The sequence below is a fragment of the Neoarius graeffei genome, chromosome 27 (genome assembly GCF_027579695.1).
Source record: "Neoarius graeffei isolate fNeoGra1 chromosome 27, fNeoGra1.pri, whole genome shotgun sequence".
In the NCBI taxonomy this organism is placed as follows: Eukaryota; Metazoa; Chordata; class Actinopteri; order Siluriformes; family Ariidae; genus Neoarius; species Neoarius graeffei.
In genome coordinates, this window is record NC_083595.1 from 36,887,071 (window position 1) to 36,906,438 (window position 19,368).

The 19,368-nt window shown below is 40.9% G+C and overlaps 1 protein-coding gene across 3 annotated transcripts in view; it reads right to left on the bottom strand.

Moving 5' to 3' along the window:
* Window positions 1–19,368, bottom strand: part of dpy19l3 (dpy-19 like C-mannosyltransferase 3) — a 184,682-nt gene that overhangs the window by 91,200 nt on the left and 74,114 nt on the right. For all 3 annotated transcript variants that reach the window (XM_060911429.1, XM_060911428.1, XM_060911427.1), the window contains exons 6-12: window positions 15,826–15,971; window positions 15,503–15,626; window positions 12,210–12,344; window positions 11,847–11,978; window positions 9,405–9,506; window positions 3,926–3,999; window positions 1,694–1,852 (exon numbers count right to left, since the gene is read on the bottom strand). In XM_060911429.1, coding sequence (XP_060767412.1) covers window positions 1,694–1,852; window positions 3,926–3,999; window positions 9,405–9,506; window positions 11,847–11,978; window positions 12,210–12,344; window positions 15,503–15,626; window positions 15,826–15,971 — 872 coding nt within the window. The remainder of the gene's footprint in view (window positions 1–1,693; window positions 1,853–3,925; window positions 4,000–9,404; window positions 9,507–11,846; window positions 11,979–12,209; window positions 12,345–15,502; window positions 15,627–15,825; window positions 15,972–19,368) is intronic.

The following is a 19,368-nucleotide window of genomic DNA, read 5'->3' on the forward strand; positions in this document are numbered from 1 at the left end:
AACAGACACACCAAATTCAGCAAGGTGTTTTTTTTTTTTTTTTTATTGAAGTGCAAACAGGTAGGCAGCCAAGTGCCTAGAGGTAGACAGGTACTAATAACAAAGTGCTTGTGCACCATTTTTAACATGAATTATCAAACCAAGGAAGTAGTATATTGCCTTATTTTAATTACAAACATAAAACCTGAGGGTAGGCAGTTCTTATAAAGTGCGTCTTAAACATTTAAGTCACAAAAAAAAAAAAAAAAAACTCATTTCATAAATATTAATTTGACTTATAGAAATAATACATACTGCCTTCCTTTTCCTTAAAAACAAAACTCAAACTCATCTCACCGCATTAACTCTCAGCCTGGCACACTCCTCGTACAAAAGTTTGTGGCGTACCTGTAAATGGTTGAACAGGTTCGTGGTGCTCGACGCTTTGGTTGCCACCAATTTCTTGCATTCCTGGCAGTAGACCTCTTTCTGTTGTTCGTCCGACGGTTTAAAACTAAAATATCTCCATATAATGGAGCCATTTGTCCTTTTTTTTGGTACGAGTTCTGCCGCCTCCGGGCTTTCTGTGGGCGCCGCCATGTTGAATGAGTTAACACGCCGCCTACACGCGAGGGGAGGGGGTACAAACACAAGAAGGAGGCGGGGCGGGCAGCACCATAGCACAGTGAAGGAAATTAAGCACAGTGGCGAAATCATATTAATTTAGAGCATTATCTCGATATATACGATATGCCAAAATCTTTTTCGTGTTCATAAAACATATCGATATATCGCAAATCTCGATATATCGCCCACCCCTAAATGGAACCTATATGGAATTATGCGGTAAACAAACAAACAAAAAAAGTGTTAAATCAATCCCAAAATGTTTCATATTCTAGATTCTTCAGCGTAGCCAGTGTTTACCTTGATGACGCTCTGTACATTATTGGCATTATCTTAACCAGCTTTATGAGGTAGTCACCTGGAATGCTTTTCAATTAACACGTGTCTCGTCAAAAGTCAATTAGTGCAATTTCTTGCCTTCTTAATGCGTTTGAGATCAAAGAGTAAATACTAAAAAAAACAGTAAATAGCCCTATTCCACAACTGTAGTGATCCATATTACGTCAAGAATCGCTCGACTAAGTAAAGAGAAACAACATCCATCATTATTCAGTGCTGAAGAAATAAAACTCTTGTTGCCATTGAGGCATGTTACTTGCTAATTCAATAAGAAGAAGATTCTGCGCCAGATAGAAAAACAATCATAATTTGGGGGGGAAATGTGAAAGACAATACCTAAGCAGTACTGTTTTTCATTAGAAACACAAAGCCAGAATGAAAAGCCAAACATTAATCATATTGCTCCTTGCATTGCTTGATCTCTTCAGTGTATAGGATTACTTTATAAGAATTAAAATCCTGAATGACTTTCAGAGGTGTATATTATCCTCTAGAAAAAAAAATCAATCAATCAATGTATTTCACTGTGTGGTTCTGTTTATGTAAAATACAATACACGTATTTAATAACAGAAACAGAAAACGTTCCACACTGAAAAGCAAATTCTTTACGTTGCTTTATCTCTTCGGTGAGAAACCATCAGTGTCGCAAGAAAACAGTCAAATCGTTCTTATCCGTAGCAAATAATGAAAAAAGTTTTAATAATTTAATTATAAAGGTAATAATAATTTCATAAAGCAAATAATACCTCAGGCTGCTGAGAGCAGCAACCGCCAGCATGACGACAAGTACAGAGAGCGTACAGAGGTAAGGGTACAGCAACAGAGTAGCAGCTAAACGATCGAATGTGTCCAAGGGCAACAAGCCAAACGCCTCCTCGCACAGATACAGACTGGCATCAAAATCCCTGAAAGAGAGCGAGAGACAGACACAGAGAGAGAGAGGTATGGAGTACAAGGAGTGCCATAAAAATAAATAAATACATAAATAAATTAAATAATCAAAATCTACAAAAAATGTTGAAAAATAAGAAAATTAATGAAAGAATATGAAAATAAATGCAGAAATAAAAATAGAAAAGAGCAAAAGCAACAAAGAAAAGCATTTTTTTTATTTATTAATTTGTGATAGCAGCACTGGTGCAAATTGTTACTCTCACTCAGGACCTTTCTACTTCATTATTATTATTATTATTATAATAAGTATATTATTATTATTATATAGTATTATTACATTATTATTAGTAGTAGTAGTAGTAGTATTACATCCTGCCTCAAGTGGAGGAGTTTAAGTATCTCGGGATCTTGTTCACGAGTGAGGGAAGGATGGAGCGCGAGATCGACAGGCGGATCGGTGCAGCCTCCGCAGTGATGCGGTCGCTTTACCGGTCCGTCGTGATGAAGAAGGAGCTGAGCCAAAAGGCGAAGCTCTCAATTTACCGGTCGATCTATGTTCCGACTCTCACCTATGGTCATGCATGAGCTTTGGGTAATGACCGAAAGAACAAGATCGCGGATACAAGCGGCCGAAATGAGTTTCCTTCGCAGGGTGGCTGGGCGCTCCCTTAGAGATAGGGTGAGAAGCACAGTCACTCGGGAGGAGCTCGGAGTAGAGCCGCTGCTCCTCCACGTCGAGAGGAATCAGCTGAGGTGGCTCGGGCATCTTTTTCGGATGCCTCCTGGACGCCTCCCTGGGGAGGTGTTCCAGGCATGTCCCCCCGGGAGGAGGCCCCGGGGAAAACCCAGGACATGCTGGAGGGACTATGTCTCTCGGCTGGCCTGGGAACGCCTCGGTGTTCTTCCCGAGGAGCTGGCCGAGGTGTCTGGGGAAAGGGAAGTTTGGGCTTCCCTGTTTAGACTGCTGCCTCCGCGACCCAGCCCCGGATAAAGCGGAAGAAGACGAGACGAGAGACAAGACTATTACATTTTTAGGATGCTATTTCTCCCTCAGTTTTCAACCAATCAATCCAAATTTCACATGACAAATACCTCTGGGCTGAATTACGTTGCTTTGACTTTTGGTGCTGATCTGGATCACTGAATGGAATAATCCATGAAAAATGGGATTTTTTTTCAATCACTTAGAACTGTCAATTTTCATAATTTTTTCAAATCAGTTGTTGTTGGTGGGTTCCCCCCCGTTCATGGCGGTAGGGCATAACTTTTCCTCACTAAACGTCATTCTCCATCACTTACCGTTCCGGATCTATAGGGTACGGTGACCAGACGTCCTGGTTTCTAACAGCTAGCGCAATATACTGTGACTTTAGTTGCAATGTCTATCTAGTTTTCCTAATCTTTTTTTTTTTTTTTATTCTTTTACAACCATTTTTTTATTCCCTTGCAGATTTATTCTTCTTTATGGCACTCCTGTGACTCCATAGAGAGGGACATCTTGGGAAATTATATATGCCATTTTCTTTTTACCCAAACGCACCATGGCCCATTTATGGCAGCTTTTGATCATGTTCCATTTCATACTAGTGGGAATTTATGTGGGTGCAAATATGTGTTAATGATAGTACTTATTCTATGGTTTTTTTTTTTTATTCCCAGTATAACTTGTAACTTATCTTTCAATATTATGTGTAAAGCATTGATGCCAATAAGGTGATTAAAACAACACTGAAATTGAGGGGGAAGAAATGAATCAGTGTGAAAAGAAGAAACTGGGGAGATAGATAATACGAGAGGAAAATGTATAAAAGAAAAAAGTCGGGACTGAGGTGTGATACGGTCATTACGCCCTGCAGGCAGGGTGTAATGTGAACGTGTTGTAATATCCAGTGAACAAGTAGATTATTTTGCGTTCTAGATGACATTTTTCTCAGCAGCGAGACCTCTATAAATCACAGAGAACTAATGGTTCTGTCTAGCCCCAGTGAAGAGAAGAATCCTGAATAAATCACTGCATTAATGGCCCTGATTAATGACAAACAGTTTAAATTTACAGAAGGGGAGAATCCCAGTGCAAAACCTACCTTGTAGCCCCCAAGCCAAACTTAGCCTTTATGAACTTGAAGATGTGCTCGTCTGATCTCAGCTGCAGGACTCGCTATCATGAGGAGCAAAGGGAAAAAAAAAAAGTGGAAAAAGGAAGATGTGTAAGCTGAATTGAGTTATAGGACACAATTTGTTCAGAGAGAGTAGTCGAGACAGGTGTTAAAAAAAAAAAACCACACAACACGGTCATGTAGGGATTTTTTTGTTTGCTTGTTTCAGCTAATTTTACATTCCCTCGCAATACTTTCGCACGAACCCTAAGGGTAGTATCTCACTGGGCTGCGACAGCCTGCGACTAGTTGGAGACACAACAACTGCGATAAAATATGCGAATTAGCGACAATTTTCACTTGGAATCACACTGAATTGATATTCGCGTATTTTACCGCAATTGTTGTGTCTCCAACTAGTCGCGGGCTGTCGCAGCCCAGTGAGATACACTCGCACTTCCTGTCTCACGGAAACTGACTTGAGAAGGGTTCGTGACGGCTTTGCGACGCCAGCGACGCATTTGCGGCTATTTTGAGAGAAATTTTGTCGCACTAGTTTTTTGAACATGTTCCAAATTTCAGTGACGAAGGAGCAATACTTTGCGACTCATGCGAGGAAACTGAGAAGCCCCGCGAATGTTTCAAGACACTTTTGAAACTCTCTCGCGAATGACGTTCGCAATTTGTCGCAAGCTGTCGCAGCCCAGTGAGATACTGGCTTAACCCTAATCATTACTGTGAAGTAACACAAAATTATCATCAGGAGGGAACAAAAAAGTAGCAAATAAATAAAATAAATAAATAAATACCCCTCACCATGATCCTTAAAGGACTCTGTATGATTCAGGCTATATGAGGATGATTATTACAATAAACTGTGACAATATGATTTACTCGGAGTATCATCTGGACTTCAACTCCATCACTAATCACTCGAGCTGATTAATGGCAAAAGCTTTCCCCGCTTGTTCCTGCTTTCACACTGTTTCTTGTCTCAATGGTGATCACTCATTTTACATGCAATCTTACAAGACGTGTAAGCAAAGCAAGCTGAATGTAGCTGTTTAAAAAAAATTAAATTTAAAAAAAAAACACTCCTGTCAACTTTTTTTCCCAACAGAGCACAGTTTTTTCCAAAAACATCACATTTCCATGAAAGTGCAGGGTGAAACCAAAGATTCCTCCCCCCAAAAGTCCAAATCATCCAACTCTGAGTCCTTTCGTTAAAGACTGTAAGAAATCTAGGTATGATTTTTGACTCAGATTTCAAACTGGAGAAACAAATAAATAATGTAGTCAAATCTAGTTTTTTTTCCATTTAAGACTCTTATCAAGGGTCAAACCTTTTTTATCACCCGGTAATCTAGAGACTGCCATACATCTATGTTATTTACCAGCTGGGAGGTCCGTATCATGAAATACCGTGACCGAGGTCTTGAAAGTATTGACCGAGGCCCTCTGGGCTGAGGTCAGTATTCAAGGCCGAGCTCACGGTATTTCACCATACGGACCGACCTTAAGCTGGTAAATAATATATTTATTTTTTTCTTTACCAAATTCTAACAGAAAACGAGAGCGCCCGAAAGGGAAAACCGAGGCGAGCTGCCATTTTGAATCCTCATTCACGGCTGTAATGCAAATGGCTTCCTCCTCGGTGTACAAGTGCACTTCCATGGCAGGAAAAAAACTACATTTTGCTGCCTATGTAGTCCCCTATTTATACAAAATTGAGTCATTCAGGATTCAGTCATGTTTTTGCTCGGCGTTAGCAAGTTAGAGGTTTTTAGCTTTCTCCTGAAATGTTTTATTTTATTTCTTCTTCCTCAGGGTAGTAAAACTCGCTTTCGCTGTGAACACCGTCGTTATCGCTATCCATGATGTAAAATTAATGCTATTCTGAATCCTCATTCACAGCTGTAATGCAAATTGCTTCCTCCTCGGTATACAAGTGCACTTCCCTGGCAGGAAAAAAACTACATTTTGCCGCCTATGTAGTCCCCTATTTATACAAAATTGAGTCATTCAGGATTCAGTCATGTTTTTGCTCGGCGTTAGCAAGTTAGAGGTTTTTAGCTTTCTCCTGAAATGTTTTATTTTATTTCTTCTTCCTCAGGGTAGTAAAACTCGCTTTCGCTGTGAACACCGTCGTTATCGCTATCCATGATGTAAAATTAATGCTATTCTGAATCCTCATTCACAGCTGTAATGCAAATTGCTTCCTCCTCGGTATACAAGTGCACTTCCCTGGCAGGAAAAAAACTACATTTTGCCGCCTATGTAGTCCCCTATTTATACAAAATTGAGTCATTCAGGATTCAGCCATGTTTTTGCTCGGCGTTAGCAAGTTACAGGTTTTTAGCTTTCTCCTGAAATGTTTTCTTTTATTTCGTCTTCTTCAGGATAGTAAAACTCGCTTTCGCTGTGAACACTGTCGTTATCACTATCCATGCTGTAAAATTAATGCTATTCTCCTGAGAAATGCGAAAATAAATGTTGACAAAAATTGCTACTATGTTTGTTGTTGTTGTGAACGAGCGAGTCGCCAGAGGTCCGTAACTGGGGTCCGTACCGTAGGATACGGACCCGCTTGCCAGTCAATCAGAGCGCAGGATTTGATGGAAACCGCACTGCGAAAAAAAAAATGCTTTTATTACATCTCGCCTTGATTATTGCAATGCACTTTACACTGGTCTTAGCTGCTCCTCTGTGTCAAGGCTTCAACTAGTTCAAAACGCTGCAGCACGATTCCTGACCAGAACACGCAAGCGAGAGCACGTCACTCCTGTTCTTAAGTCTTTTCATTGGCTCCCTGTGCGCTTTAGGATAAATTTTTTAATTCTGTTATTTGTTTTTAAATCTCTGAAAGGACTGGCTCCACCCTACATAGCAGATCTCTTACATCCGCACACATCCACGAGATCATTGAGGTCTTCTGACCAACTACTGTTAACCATCCCTCCCTTAAGATTAAAGAGTAGGGGGGATCGTGCCTTTGCAGTCATTGGCCCTAAACTGTGGAATGAATTCCCCTTACATGCAAGGTTTGCCCCTTCAGTGCCTATTTTCAAATCCCTCCTGAAAACACATTTTTTTCTCCCTGGCTTTTGACGCCGTATGAATGTTGTTGTGCTCTGTCGTTCTGTGTAGTGTGTATCCCTTTTTGTGTCCTTGATCTGCTTTTAGGCCATATGTATGACTCTTTACTTAGTTGGACTGTTCAGCACTTTGGTCAACTGTTGTTTTTAAAGGGCTTGATAATAAACCTGAACCTGATCACAGGTTATAGCTCAAAGGGTTAAGCAAGGAGAAGAAAAAGAAAAAAAAAAACCCACAAGAGTCTTGTTTGTGAAAACAAAGATATCTCATCATGGAACAATTAGAAAATCAATTGAATTTTGCTGTTAATAAATCCAGACAAATAAGTTAGCTTATTAGCCATTACAGTTTGATGTGGACCCAACAAGGTATTTCTGCAATCCAAACTGAATACTGAAGAAAAATAATAATAATTATAATAAATTATATATATCCATCCATCCATTATCTGTAACCGCTTATCCTGTACAGGGTCGCAGGCAAGCTGGAGCCTATCCCAGCTGACTACGGGCGAAAGGCGGGGTACACCCTGGACAAGTCGCCAGGTTATCACAGGGCTGACACATAGACACAGACAACCATTCACACTCACATTCACACCTACGGTCAATTTAGAGTCACCAGTTAACCTAACCTGCATGTCTTTGGACTGTGGGGGAAACCGGAGCACCCGGAGGAAACCCACACGGACACGGGGAGAACATGCAAACTCCACACAGAAAGGCCCTCGCCGGCCACGGGGCTCGAACCCGGACCTTCTTGCTGTGAGGCGACAGCACTAACCACTACACCACCGTGCCGCCTAATATACAGTGTGTGTGTGTATAAACCTACATATGGCTATGACTAGTTTACATGAACTGGCTTGCCATCTCTAGCTGATCTTCTATTACAGCTTATCAAATCACGTCTTTATATTACAGCTTGTATCCAGAGCGACATACAACACACCCAGTGCAGCCTGGGGAGCAGTTGGGGGTTAAATGCCTTGCTCAAGGGCACTTCAGCCATTCCTGATGGTCCGGGGAATCAAACCAGCGACCTTTTGGTCCCAAAGCTGCTTCTTTAACCATTAGTAAATTACTGAGCTGAAGGAAGCTCATTATACCAGAGACAAGCTTCAGCTCTAGTCATTCTTCAAGCTTTGCTATTAGAAAAATAAATTACAACATAACTTGATTAAAGAAAAGTCAAGGACAAAAACAATGTGTATTTACAGAAGTAGGCTATGAGGGTTAGGGTGCATCAGTTGCCCCCTAAAAATGAAAAGTTCCTCCGATCATGACACATTTTTGTTTTTATGTTCCTTTTGGTAAGAAAACACACTGGGTGAAATATTTTGACAAAATTCAAAAGTTTAATGGTGGCACCAGGAGCTCAAAGTTATGGAAAAAGCTGCTATTTTATGACTTTTATGACAAAATTTCGATCACTTTTCATGAAACATTATGGCACCTTATAGAGTATACCAAATATCTTAGATACACATTTTTAGTACATATTCTAAATATATTATCAAGCACAGTTTGAGTTTTAGCTGTTCATTGAATCATTGTTCAACTACTTTTAAACAATACAGATGTATTATGAATCACATTAATGCTTCTCAATCCCTTGCAAAGGTTCTTAACATGATCTCTGGCTCACAAGAAATCAATAAATGGAGTCCAACATTGTGATTCAAACCTTACGCGAAAACATAAAATAAGCGTTTTTTGGCAAAAAATGAACCTCATGGTGCCACCATTAGACTTTTGAATATGGTCAAAAAATTTCACAGGATGTCTTTATTGGTGAAAAGGAACACCCCAACAAAAATGCATCAGATTTTATGAAAGTGAAGGCAACTGATGCACCCTAATGAGGGTATTCACCCCATAATCAAGCTCAAAACAGAAGTCATATCTTTCCAGAAATCTAGTAAAAAATGCTAACAACTATATAATACAAGAATTCAAATTAACTAATTTATAGCTATAAACTAATTATTCATAGTAAGGCATTAAAAAGTAACTGTTGTTACCATTCAGCCAATTTAATCTGCTTCAATATGCTTATCCATTCCCTTATTATATTACAGGCATTTAGCAGATGCTCTTATCCACAGTGATGTACAACATACCCGGAGCAGCCTGGGGAGCAGTTGGGGGTTAAGTGACTTACTCAAGGGCACTTTAGCCATTCCTGCTTGTCCAGGGAATCAAACCAGCAACGTTTTGCTCCCAAAGTTGCTTCTCTAACCATTAGGCCATGGCTTCCTCACATAAACAAGGAATTGTATTTAAGTGGCTCGAATATTACTTGCATAACTCTGTGACGGAATATTTTTGCCCTGACTCTGAACAGATGTAGTTCATATCTCAGTACTCACCTTGGCTGAATAATTGATGATGAGAGTTAATGCGAGCACCAGGACTGCATGAAGAGCCAGCTTTCCTACACGCACGACAAAGCCTCCCGTCTTCAGTCCTGTCTGAGACGCACAGGGGGAAAAAAAAAATTCTTATAAATAAAAACAGAATGCAATGATTTGCAAATCTCATAAACCCTTGTTTTTTCACAGTAGAAGATGGACAACATATCAAATATTTCAAATGAGATTCATTTTGAATTTGATGGCCGCAACACATCTCAAAAAAGTTGGGGGGGGGGGGGGGGGGGTTTACAAACAGCTGGAAAAGTAAGTGGTACTAAAACGAAACAGCTGGAGGAACATTTTGCAACTAATTAGGTTAACTGGCAACAGAGCAGTAGCATGACTGGGTATAAAAAGAGCATCTTGGAGAGGCAGAGTCTCTCTGAAGTAAAGATGGGCAGAGAATCACCAATCTGCGAAAAACTGTGTCTACAAATTGTGGAATAATTTCAGAATAATGTTCCTGAACATAAATTTGTGAAGACTTTGAATATCTCGTCGTCTACAGTACATAATATAATCAAAAAATTCCGAGAATCTGGAGAAATCTCTGCGCGCAAGGAACAAGGCCGAAAATCAATATTGGATGCCTGGGATCTTCGGGCCCTCAGGCGGCGCTGCATTAAAAGCAGGCGTTATTCTGTAATGGAAAATCACTGCATGGGCTCAGGAACACTTCCAGAAATCATTGTCTGTGAACACAGCTCGCCGTGCCATCCACAAATTCAGGTTCAAGCTCAATCATGCAAAGAAGAAGCCATATATGAACAAGATCCAGAAACGCCGCCGTCTTCTCTGGGCCAAAGCTCATTTAAAATGGACTGAGGCGAAGTGGAAAACTGTTCTGTGGTCAGATAAATCAAAATCTGAAATTCTTTTTGGAAACCATGGACTCCACATCCACCAGGCTAAAGAGGAGAGGGACCATCCGCCTTCTTATCAGCTCTCAGTTCAAAAGCCTGCATCTGTGATGGTATGGGGGTGTATTAGTGCCTATGGCATGGGCAGCTTGCACATCTGGAAAGGCACCATCAATGCTGAAAGGTATATACAGGTTTTAGAGCACAATATGCTCCCATCCAGACGACGTCTTTTACCAGGAAGGCCTTGCATAATTCAGCAAGACAATGCTAAACTGCATGCTGCATCTATTACAACAGCATGAAGAGTACAGGTGCTGAACTGGCCTGCCTGCAGTTCAGAGCTTTCACCAATCGAAAACATTTGGCACATTATGATATGAAAAATACAACAAAGATGACCCAGGACATTCCTCTCCCAAAACTACAGCACTTGATCTCCTCAGTTCCCAGACATTTAAGGACTGTTGCTAAAAGAAGAGGTGATGCAACACAGTGGTAAACATGGCCTTGTCCCAACTTCTTTGAGGTGTTACTGTCATCAAATTCAAAATTACCTTGTTTTTTTCTTCAAATGGTGCATTTTCTCAGTTTAAACGTTTGATATGTTGTCTATGATCTATTGTGGAAAATATATATGGGTTGATGAGATTTGCAAATCATTGCATTCGGATTTTATTTACATTCTACACAGTGTCCCAACTTTTTTGGAATTGGGGTTGTATAATATGAGCTGGTTTGCACCATGCTCAACCTGTGCCTATAAACTCCCTGAACCCAGAACTTCTCAGGACTTTTGTCAGTTGTTCTTTTCATTCATTCTACATAAAGTTAATCACTGAGAAAACTGCATCACAAAGAGAAAAACCAGAAAACTTGACGACTGGTTGAAAAAGTATCAAATTCTGTAATCAAAATAACAAACTCAATACAGTAATGTTCTAAATGTACTGGATTTTTTCCCCCCTTTTGTTTTCTAAAATGGTTTGAGAGTTTCGATATTTTTCCCAGGTTTGCAGATGAATGCTTTTAAATAGGATACTTTTCCAGACTTTCCCCAGTGAGCACTAACTGATCAGAGACATCCATTACTGGGCCGGTCTTGGCGTCAATTAAAACGGCCGATAAAAACACATTGCTAATGGTCGACATTTGGTCGAGCTATGCCTTCTTTGGTCGGTCCATAGAGTTTGCCGGCTCGTATATGAACACGACGGTAATCTTTTCTACAGGTTGAACTAGATATATTGCTCTGGGCACAATCTAGATGTCCAATTAACATTGGAAAAGAGGGGTTTCTTTTGTATGTGTGTGTGCAGAGTAGGTCCAGATGTGTGGAAGAGCCCTTCTTTTAGCGATATTCATACAAATTTTGCATTTCAAGTGTCAACTTTCGCCCTAACTAACCACATTTGGCCTGCTCCGCTGAGAGAAGTATGAAGCTCCACTTTTCAGTCCATCACTTGATTCAAAACAAAGCGCTTTTAGTGATTCCCTTGCATCATGAAATCGGAGAAAGCTGAATTTAGGCTTATACCTGGAAGTGCTTGATGAAGAGCACAGCAACGATGAAGCTGAGGACCAGTGAGCCCAGGACCATGGAGTTACAGAACTGCAGCAGCCACACACACAGCAGACTCACCACTTGTACTAGGTACAGAGACGTAGCCTACACACACACACACGTAACTGAATATTAACACACTCTTTGTATTGAACAGATAATGCTTTGACAGGAAGTGCACTAATATTTTTATGGATATTTGGAGTACTAAACACATACAGATACCTACACAGATAGCGGCACTGTGTTACACACTTAATAAAGAGGTTTACAAACACGAGATGCTTCTGTAACCCTGAGATTATGCCACATACTGTGCTTGCACGTGTGTGTTACCTGCTCGGCTGTGAGAAAGTCCAGCGAGTCGAGAGTGAAGATGAGAAATGCCTGCACCAGCAGGATGAACTGATTAAACTGCCATGTGAGACAGAAACAAAGTGTGCAGACAAACACCAGCCACAGCACCACCCTCTGTGTAGAGAACACACACACACACACACACACAACGTTCAACCCTAACTCTCCAAACATCAGTACAGGATGTCCCTGTGACAGAATTCTTCCACCACATAACCATCTGTCTGAAGGATAGGCTGGTGGAACATCTCACATGGTGTAGACCTCTTTCAGATTTCTCATCAGTGTTTATGAACCTCCATCTGAGCTGTTATATCACCTCAGCGCTCAGATGAAAAACGGAACAGTCCGTAAAAGAAACCTAAACTCTGCAGCTGACCGAAGCAATGACGCAAAAATCTTCCCCAGGAGTCGAGCTGCACAATGAATCGGACTGGAATGTGATCATGAGCGTTGCGTGCCTCAGTTAATGAAGCGCGACGGTGGCATTTTTGAGCTGTGGTATTGCTGAGTTTAATGAACATCAGATACGAATACACTTATGCAACATACATTACATGGCCAAATGTTTGTGGACGCCTGACCGTCATATCCACATTTGGTTCTTCCCCAAACAGTTCAGCACGTTGTTTCAAGTCGAGTTTATTTGTATAGCGCTTTCCTCCAGCGGATTTATTCGCAAACTTATTTTAATTTAAAGTAGCTGCAGATTTCAAAAATCAAACTTTCATTTTCGGAAGCTCAAATAGTGCTTGAGAAAAATTAATTTCCTTTAAATGCCAGATGGGCTTCCTGTCGTGGTGACGGATGCGATGACATCATGTAGTGGTCACTTGGAGCAACTCAGCTGTTTATATCATAGTTTTACAAGTATTTTACTGAATTTATCAGTGTTTAAATAAAGTATGCCTCATTGTGTAGCATATAAACGCCACAGTGATGCTAAAAAGAAAGCGCAAGCCGGAATTAGACCGCGCTTCTGCAGAGAAAATGCAAAGTGTGCTTGCTGAGCTGTGGCAGACAGAAACTGGATCAGACATGAGACTTCATGCTGCAAAATCTTTTTTTCGCATGATCTACAGAAAGTGTGTGTGGCAAAGTATGTGTGTGTAGTGTGTGTGGATGCGCGCTCTAAAATCTCGGTTTAGAATGGCTCAACTCGCGGCACGACATGATACTTTGCGGTCTAAAATCTTTTTTTTTTTCTTAACATGATCTACAGCTGGTGCTGGGTAGATTAACAGAGAGAGTGTGTGGCATGGTTTAAAACAGCTTTTTGGAGCGTGAAGTGCTGCGTGGCCCTAAATTCATTAATTGTCCTATTAGAAAAAAAAAAAACTAATAAAATTGGAGTCTGTGATTCAAATTCAAGAGCTTTTGGTCCACTAAACAAAAATAATTGGGTGTCAGCGAAAAGTCGTTTTACAGTATGACCTACATTTGAAAAATCTGAAAGGCAGTCTACCTTTAAAAGAAGTTTTGAGAATAAATCCGCTGGAGGATCCCTTTAGCAACAGACATTCTCGCAAAGCAGCTTTACAGAAAATTAAAGACTAATTTTATCCCGAATAAATTCATTTATCCCTGATGAGCAAGCCTGTAGTGACGGTGGCAAGGAAAAACTCCCTCAGACAGCAATGTATCGCAATTAACGCATCAGTTTTTACATATACGCATTTACGTTATCCAACAGATCATGAGTTGTTTATTCCAGGGTTTCTGCAGGCTTGAACAAGTTCAATTTAAGACTTTTTAAGACCATAACAGGTTAAATTTAAGACTTATGCCGCACAAAAAAAAAAAAGAAAATTGGGAGAGCCTGACTTACTTTCAAAATCTCATCTCTCATCTCATTATCTCTAGCCGCTTTATCCTTCTACAGGGTCGCAGGCAAGCTGGAGCCTATCCCAGCTGACTACGGGTGAAAGGCGGGGTACACCCTGGACAAGTCGCCAGATCATCACAGGGCTGACACATAGACACAGACAACCATTCACACTCACATCTACGGTCAATTTAGCGTCACCAGTTAACCTAACCTGCCTGTCTTTGGGGGAAACCGGAGCACCCGGAGGAAACCCACGCGGACACGAGGAGAACATGCAAACTCCACACAGAAAGGCCCTCGCCGGCCACGGGGCTCGAACCCAGGACCTTCTCGCTGTGAGGCGACAGCGCTAACCACTACACCACCGTGCCGCCCCTACTTTCAAAATAACAAAATTTATCATCATTCACCAATGAACTCATTACATCCCTAGGGTGCACTCTTGCATTAATGAGGAACTAAGTTGCAGTGGAGCCAAAGACATCCCGCAAATCACTTGAGGATGAGGCATTCGATTCCGTACGGTTTGTGTGTTGTAACGTGACAGTTCGCACGGAGTTAGCTGACACACCGTCTCTAGATGTGCTTGGACCTGACAACGGTGAACAAAATTGAGTGATGGCATGCGATTGTTGCAGACTTTTATGGGCAGCCTGGTGCTTCTCCGCTTTCGCGTGTGATTCCAGTGCCTTTACACCCAGGGTGCCGAGTTTGAGTGTTCTTTTGCACAATGTGCAGTACGCCTCAAACGGATTGTTTGGTACACGTTTTAACCAGTCTACGAAATCATTGCGTTCAAGCCAGCAGTCGTTAAACTTGCATTTGCCCATTTTGCTACAAACCGTGACAATCTCCCTCGCTTCTTTTAGGCTCTACTGTCCAAATGCGTGCGTACCATGCCCTGTGCATCACCATGCCAACCGGGCTAGACGCCGGATTCCACTGTGTCTCATTTGTAGTTTGCAGCATAGCTTACTGATACTAAGTAGGCCTAGCCTATATGACTAATTATGAATATCACCAATGCATTTAACAAAAAAAAACAAAAACGAATGGGGTAAATGGACGTAAGGATTTAAGACTTCACAAAATTACATGTAAGACCTACAATGCAAAATATGCTCGTGTTTTAGACTTTTTAAGGCCTTAAATTAGGATTATCAAATTTTAGACTTAAGACTTTTTAAGACTCCGCGGAAACCCTGTTATTCAATTGAAAGAAAGTCAGAAGTGCAGGTTGGCAGACTGACCTACAGACAGAGAGATAGACAGAAAGGCAGGGATACAGATATAGGAAGGGAGAAAAACAGACAGGTCAGTGATACATGATGGTAATTTCAGCGTTAAAAAAAAAATCCTGCAGTTGTGCTCAAAGTAGGCGATAGAAAAAGAAAATGGAACTGAATCATGTGATATGGTGTGACTCATGTGACATCATTCGTACCTGGTGCTGCAGCCGGAGCTGAGGACGCAGGTAGCACGTGATGGCAGCTACCTGTAGTGCAAAAAACGGCAGAGACCAGTTCTCTCTCAGAGAGATGGTGAACTCCACACGTGTTGTGTCTACTCTACACACACACACACAAACAGAGTCAGTCCCCTCACTCACAAGGTCATATTCTCTATTTGAATTGTTCCATTTTCTTAGACAAATGCATCAGTGGAATTATTTAGAAAGCCTTTCCCTGAAGCCAAAAGCTTTCAGAATAGCAATGAGGTTCTGTTTCATGAAGGAATTTTGATTGTGTGTGTGTGTGCTCGCCATACCTGTTGAGGATGTACCACACTCCAGCGAGAGTCCCAGCCAGCCATGAATCACTCAGCATCCAACTGGTGAGGAAGAGAGCAAGTACATAGACTGCTTGGAGAGCAAACACAGTGTAGATGTAGAAGTACACTGGCTCAAGGTAAGACTGTGTACACACACACACACACACACACACACACAAATATTATTAGGCATGTGCAACAATAAATTCTGATACATATTTATGACAATTCGAAATAAAAATGAATCGCAATTATCATCAGGCTTCGTAGGCGCTTAGTTTTTCCTAGCTGTAACTGCAATGATGGGCAGCAGAGAGCACAATAATGAACAATAGCAGGAATGCGCATGACTTCACCCTAGGTGGAAGTAACACAGTGCTAATGCCATGAAAACACAAAAAAACAGATCTAAAAGGGGAAAGTGCCGTTTTGCGATTGTGCAGGTACATTTAACAAGAAGTCAGAGCTCTTTTTACAGCCTGCTGAAAACTAAAGAAAAGAGAAGCAAAAGGAAGTAGTCGAAATGTTCATAAAAGTTTACTAAGAAAAGGTCCATTTGTTATTCACTTTTTTCAAGAATGAAAGGAATATTTTCGTGAACAGGTTATTGTATTTTACTCCAAACTTGACAAATAATTATTGTTGGTTATTAAGATGATTAAGATTTAGCAAAAGGAATATTTAAGTTGATGTTGCTTTTTTTTGATAAGAAAATTTTCTTTTAAATATTTTCTCAAAAATATTATGGGAAAATCAAATTGTGAACCCAATTTCGTGAACGAAATCGAGTTGTGAATTTAGTGATTCATTATGTGCCTACTAGGAAGTATATACACAGTTCTGTGCAAAAGTCTTAGGCACATGTAACGAAATGCTGTAGACCAGAAATGGCTTTAAAAAAAAAATGAAATGTTTCAATATTAAAAAAAAAAAAAAAACATTATAAAGAGCAGTAAGCCATAATAAATGAAACAAAGTTGATATTTAGTGTGAGATGACCCTTTGCTTAAAAAAAAAAAAAATTAGTAGTCTCAGGTCCAATGAGTGCAGTTTTATGCGGAAATGAGCTGTAGGTTTTACTGAGCATCTTACAGAACCAGCCCCAGTTCTTCTGGACACTTTGACTGTCACACTCGCCTCTTCATTTTGCACCAAAACCCAGCAGCCTTCATTATGTTTTCTTTTTTAATCTGAACTAGAAAAGCATTCGGAGAGCGCAGACCTCCGCCAAGAATCCTTTAAAAAAAATCCGGGATCCAGAAGGTGATCCGGATCACCGCCAAAATGTAATGGATTGTTACTTGTGCCCAGTCACACCTCTGGAAAAAATTTCAGAGCAATCCGTTCATAACTTTTTCCGTAATGTTGCTAACAGACAAACAAACAAACAAACAAACAAACAAACAAACAAACCAACGCTATCGAAAACATAACCTCCTTGGCGGAGGTAAATATGATCTCTTATTGCCCAGGTCAGACAGCAGAAAGACACATGCTGCGACCTGTGATTGGTCGGGTGGCGACCGACCGCAGGTGGACGCAGGCGTTTTTCGTCAAATCCTTCGTTGTGGTCAGACGTATTGCAAGACACAGAGTTTTTAAGCTGAATTTTGTCACGAGCCAGCCGGGAACATCTAGGTCCTTATCTGATCTTTCACCCCTTTTCCTGGTTTTCCCCGAGCTTTCCCTGTACTGCAGCCAGCACACCTGTCTCTCATCAGCTCATCCACGTCTCTATATTATACCGCTTGGAAATTCATTTGGCGCGGGATTGTCTTTGCCTCATGATATGGTTTTTCACCCTTTTTTCCGCCTGGATGTTGTATTCTATTATCTATTATTTGGTACTTTGCTGCGTGCTGTGGAGTATTTCTCTCTTCTGTGGATATCTTTTATTGCGACTGTGAGAGCGTTGTTTTGCTGACGTGGAAGCGCTTTGAACTTTTGAGAGCTCTTTCTCATTGCGGGGCTGCGTTTCTGGACTCCATCATGCTTTTTTCCCCTTTTATGCTCATTTGGCAGCTGATCTCTAATCTTAGTTTTTTCCCCCAATTACCTGTTCCTGTATTTCTCCCGTTGACTCCTCTACTCCTCCGCTATCTGGATTAAGACCTGCCTTCTACATGCGTCAACCTGCTATTTGCACCAATTGGAAGCTAATCACAGCTGAAATGGGAACAGATCGTGATCCACTTGCGTCAACCTGCCTCTACTAAAGACTCTCTGCAACACTCTGCCATTATCTGCGTCATTGTGCATTGACGCAAGACCAGTCTTACGTCTACCTGGGATTTTGTTATCACAGGTAGACGCAAGCAGTTGAAAACTAGTTGCAGCCTGCCGTCTGACCTGGGCATATGGAATATGCTGCTCAAACTTTGTTTTTTCCTCTAACATTTACTCTTGTGCTGGAGAACAAATGTTTGAAAGTGTAAAATGTTTCTGTCCTGACTCAATAATGTAGAAGTCATAAAATAGAAATCTATAACAAAGTTTGCATGAAAAGAAAATACTGTGCCTAAGACCTTTGCACAGTACTGTATCTGTAAAAGTAACACACACACACACACACACACACACAACCCCGATTCCAAAAAAGTTGGGACAAAGTACAAATTGTAAATAAAAACGGAATGCAATGATGTGGAAGTTTCAAAATTCCATATTTTATTCAGAATAGAACATAGATGACATATCAAATGTTTAAACTGAGAAAATGTATCATTTAAAGAGAAAAATTAGGTGATTTTAAATTTCATGACAACAACACATCTCAAAAAAGTTGGGACAAGGCCATGTTTCCCACTGTGAGACATCCCCTTTTCTCTTTACAACAGTCTGTAAACGTCTGGGGACTGAGGAGACAAGTTGCTCAAGTTTAGGGATAGGAATGTTAACCCATTCTTGTCTAATGTAGGATTCTAGTTGCTCAACTGTCTTAGGTCTTTTTTGTCATATCTTCCGTTTTATGATGCGCCAAATGTTTTCTATGGGTGAAAGATCTGGACTGCAGGCTGGCCAGTTCAGTACCCGGACCCTTCTTCTACGCAGCCATGATGCTGTAATTGATGCAGTATGTGGTTTGGCATTGTCATGTTGGAAAATGCAAGGTCTTCCCTGAAAGAGACGTCATCTGGATGGGAGCATATGTTGCTCTAGAACCTGGATATACCTTTCAGCATTGATGGTGTCTTTCCAGATGTGTAAGCTGCCCATGCCACACGCACTAATGCAACCCCATACCATCAGAGATGCAGGCTTCTGAACTGAGCGCTGATGACAACTCGGGTCGTCCTTCTCCTCTTTAGTCCGAATGACACGGCGTCCCTGATTTCCATAAAGAACTTCAAATTTTGATTCGTCTGACCACAGAACAGTTTTCCACTTTGCCACAGTCCATTTTAACCTCCTGAGACCCGAGCTTTTATTTGGAATGCATTTTAACTTGTGAAATGTAATGTCCCCATGTGAGGAGCCTTGTCCCAGAGAAGACATCTGCGCTTCTGGATCATGTTTAGATACGGCTTCTTCTTTGAACTA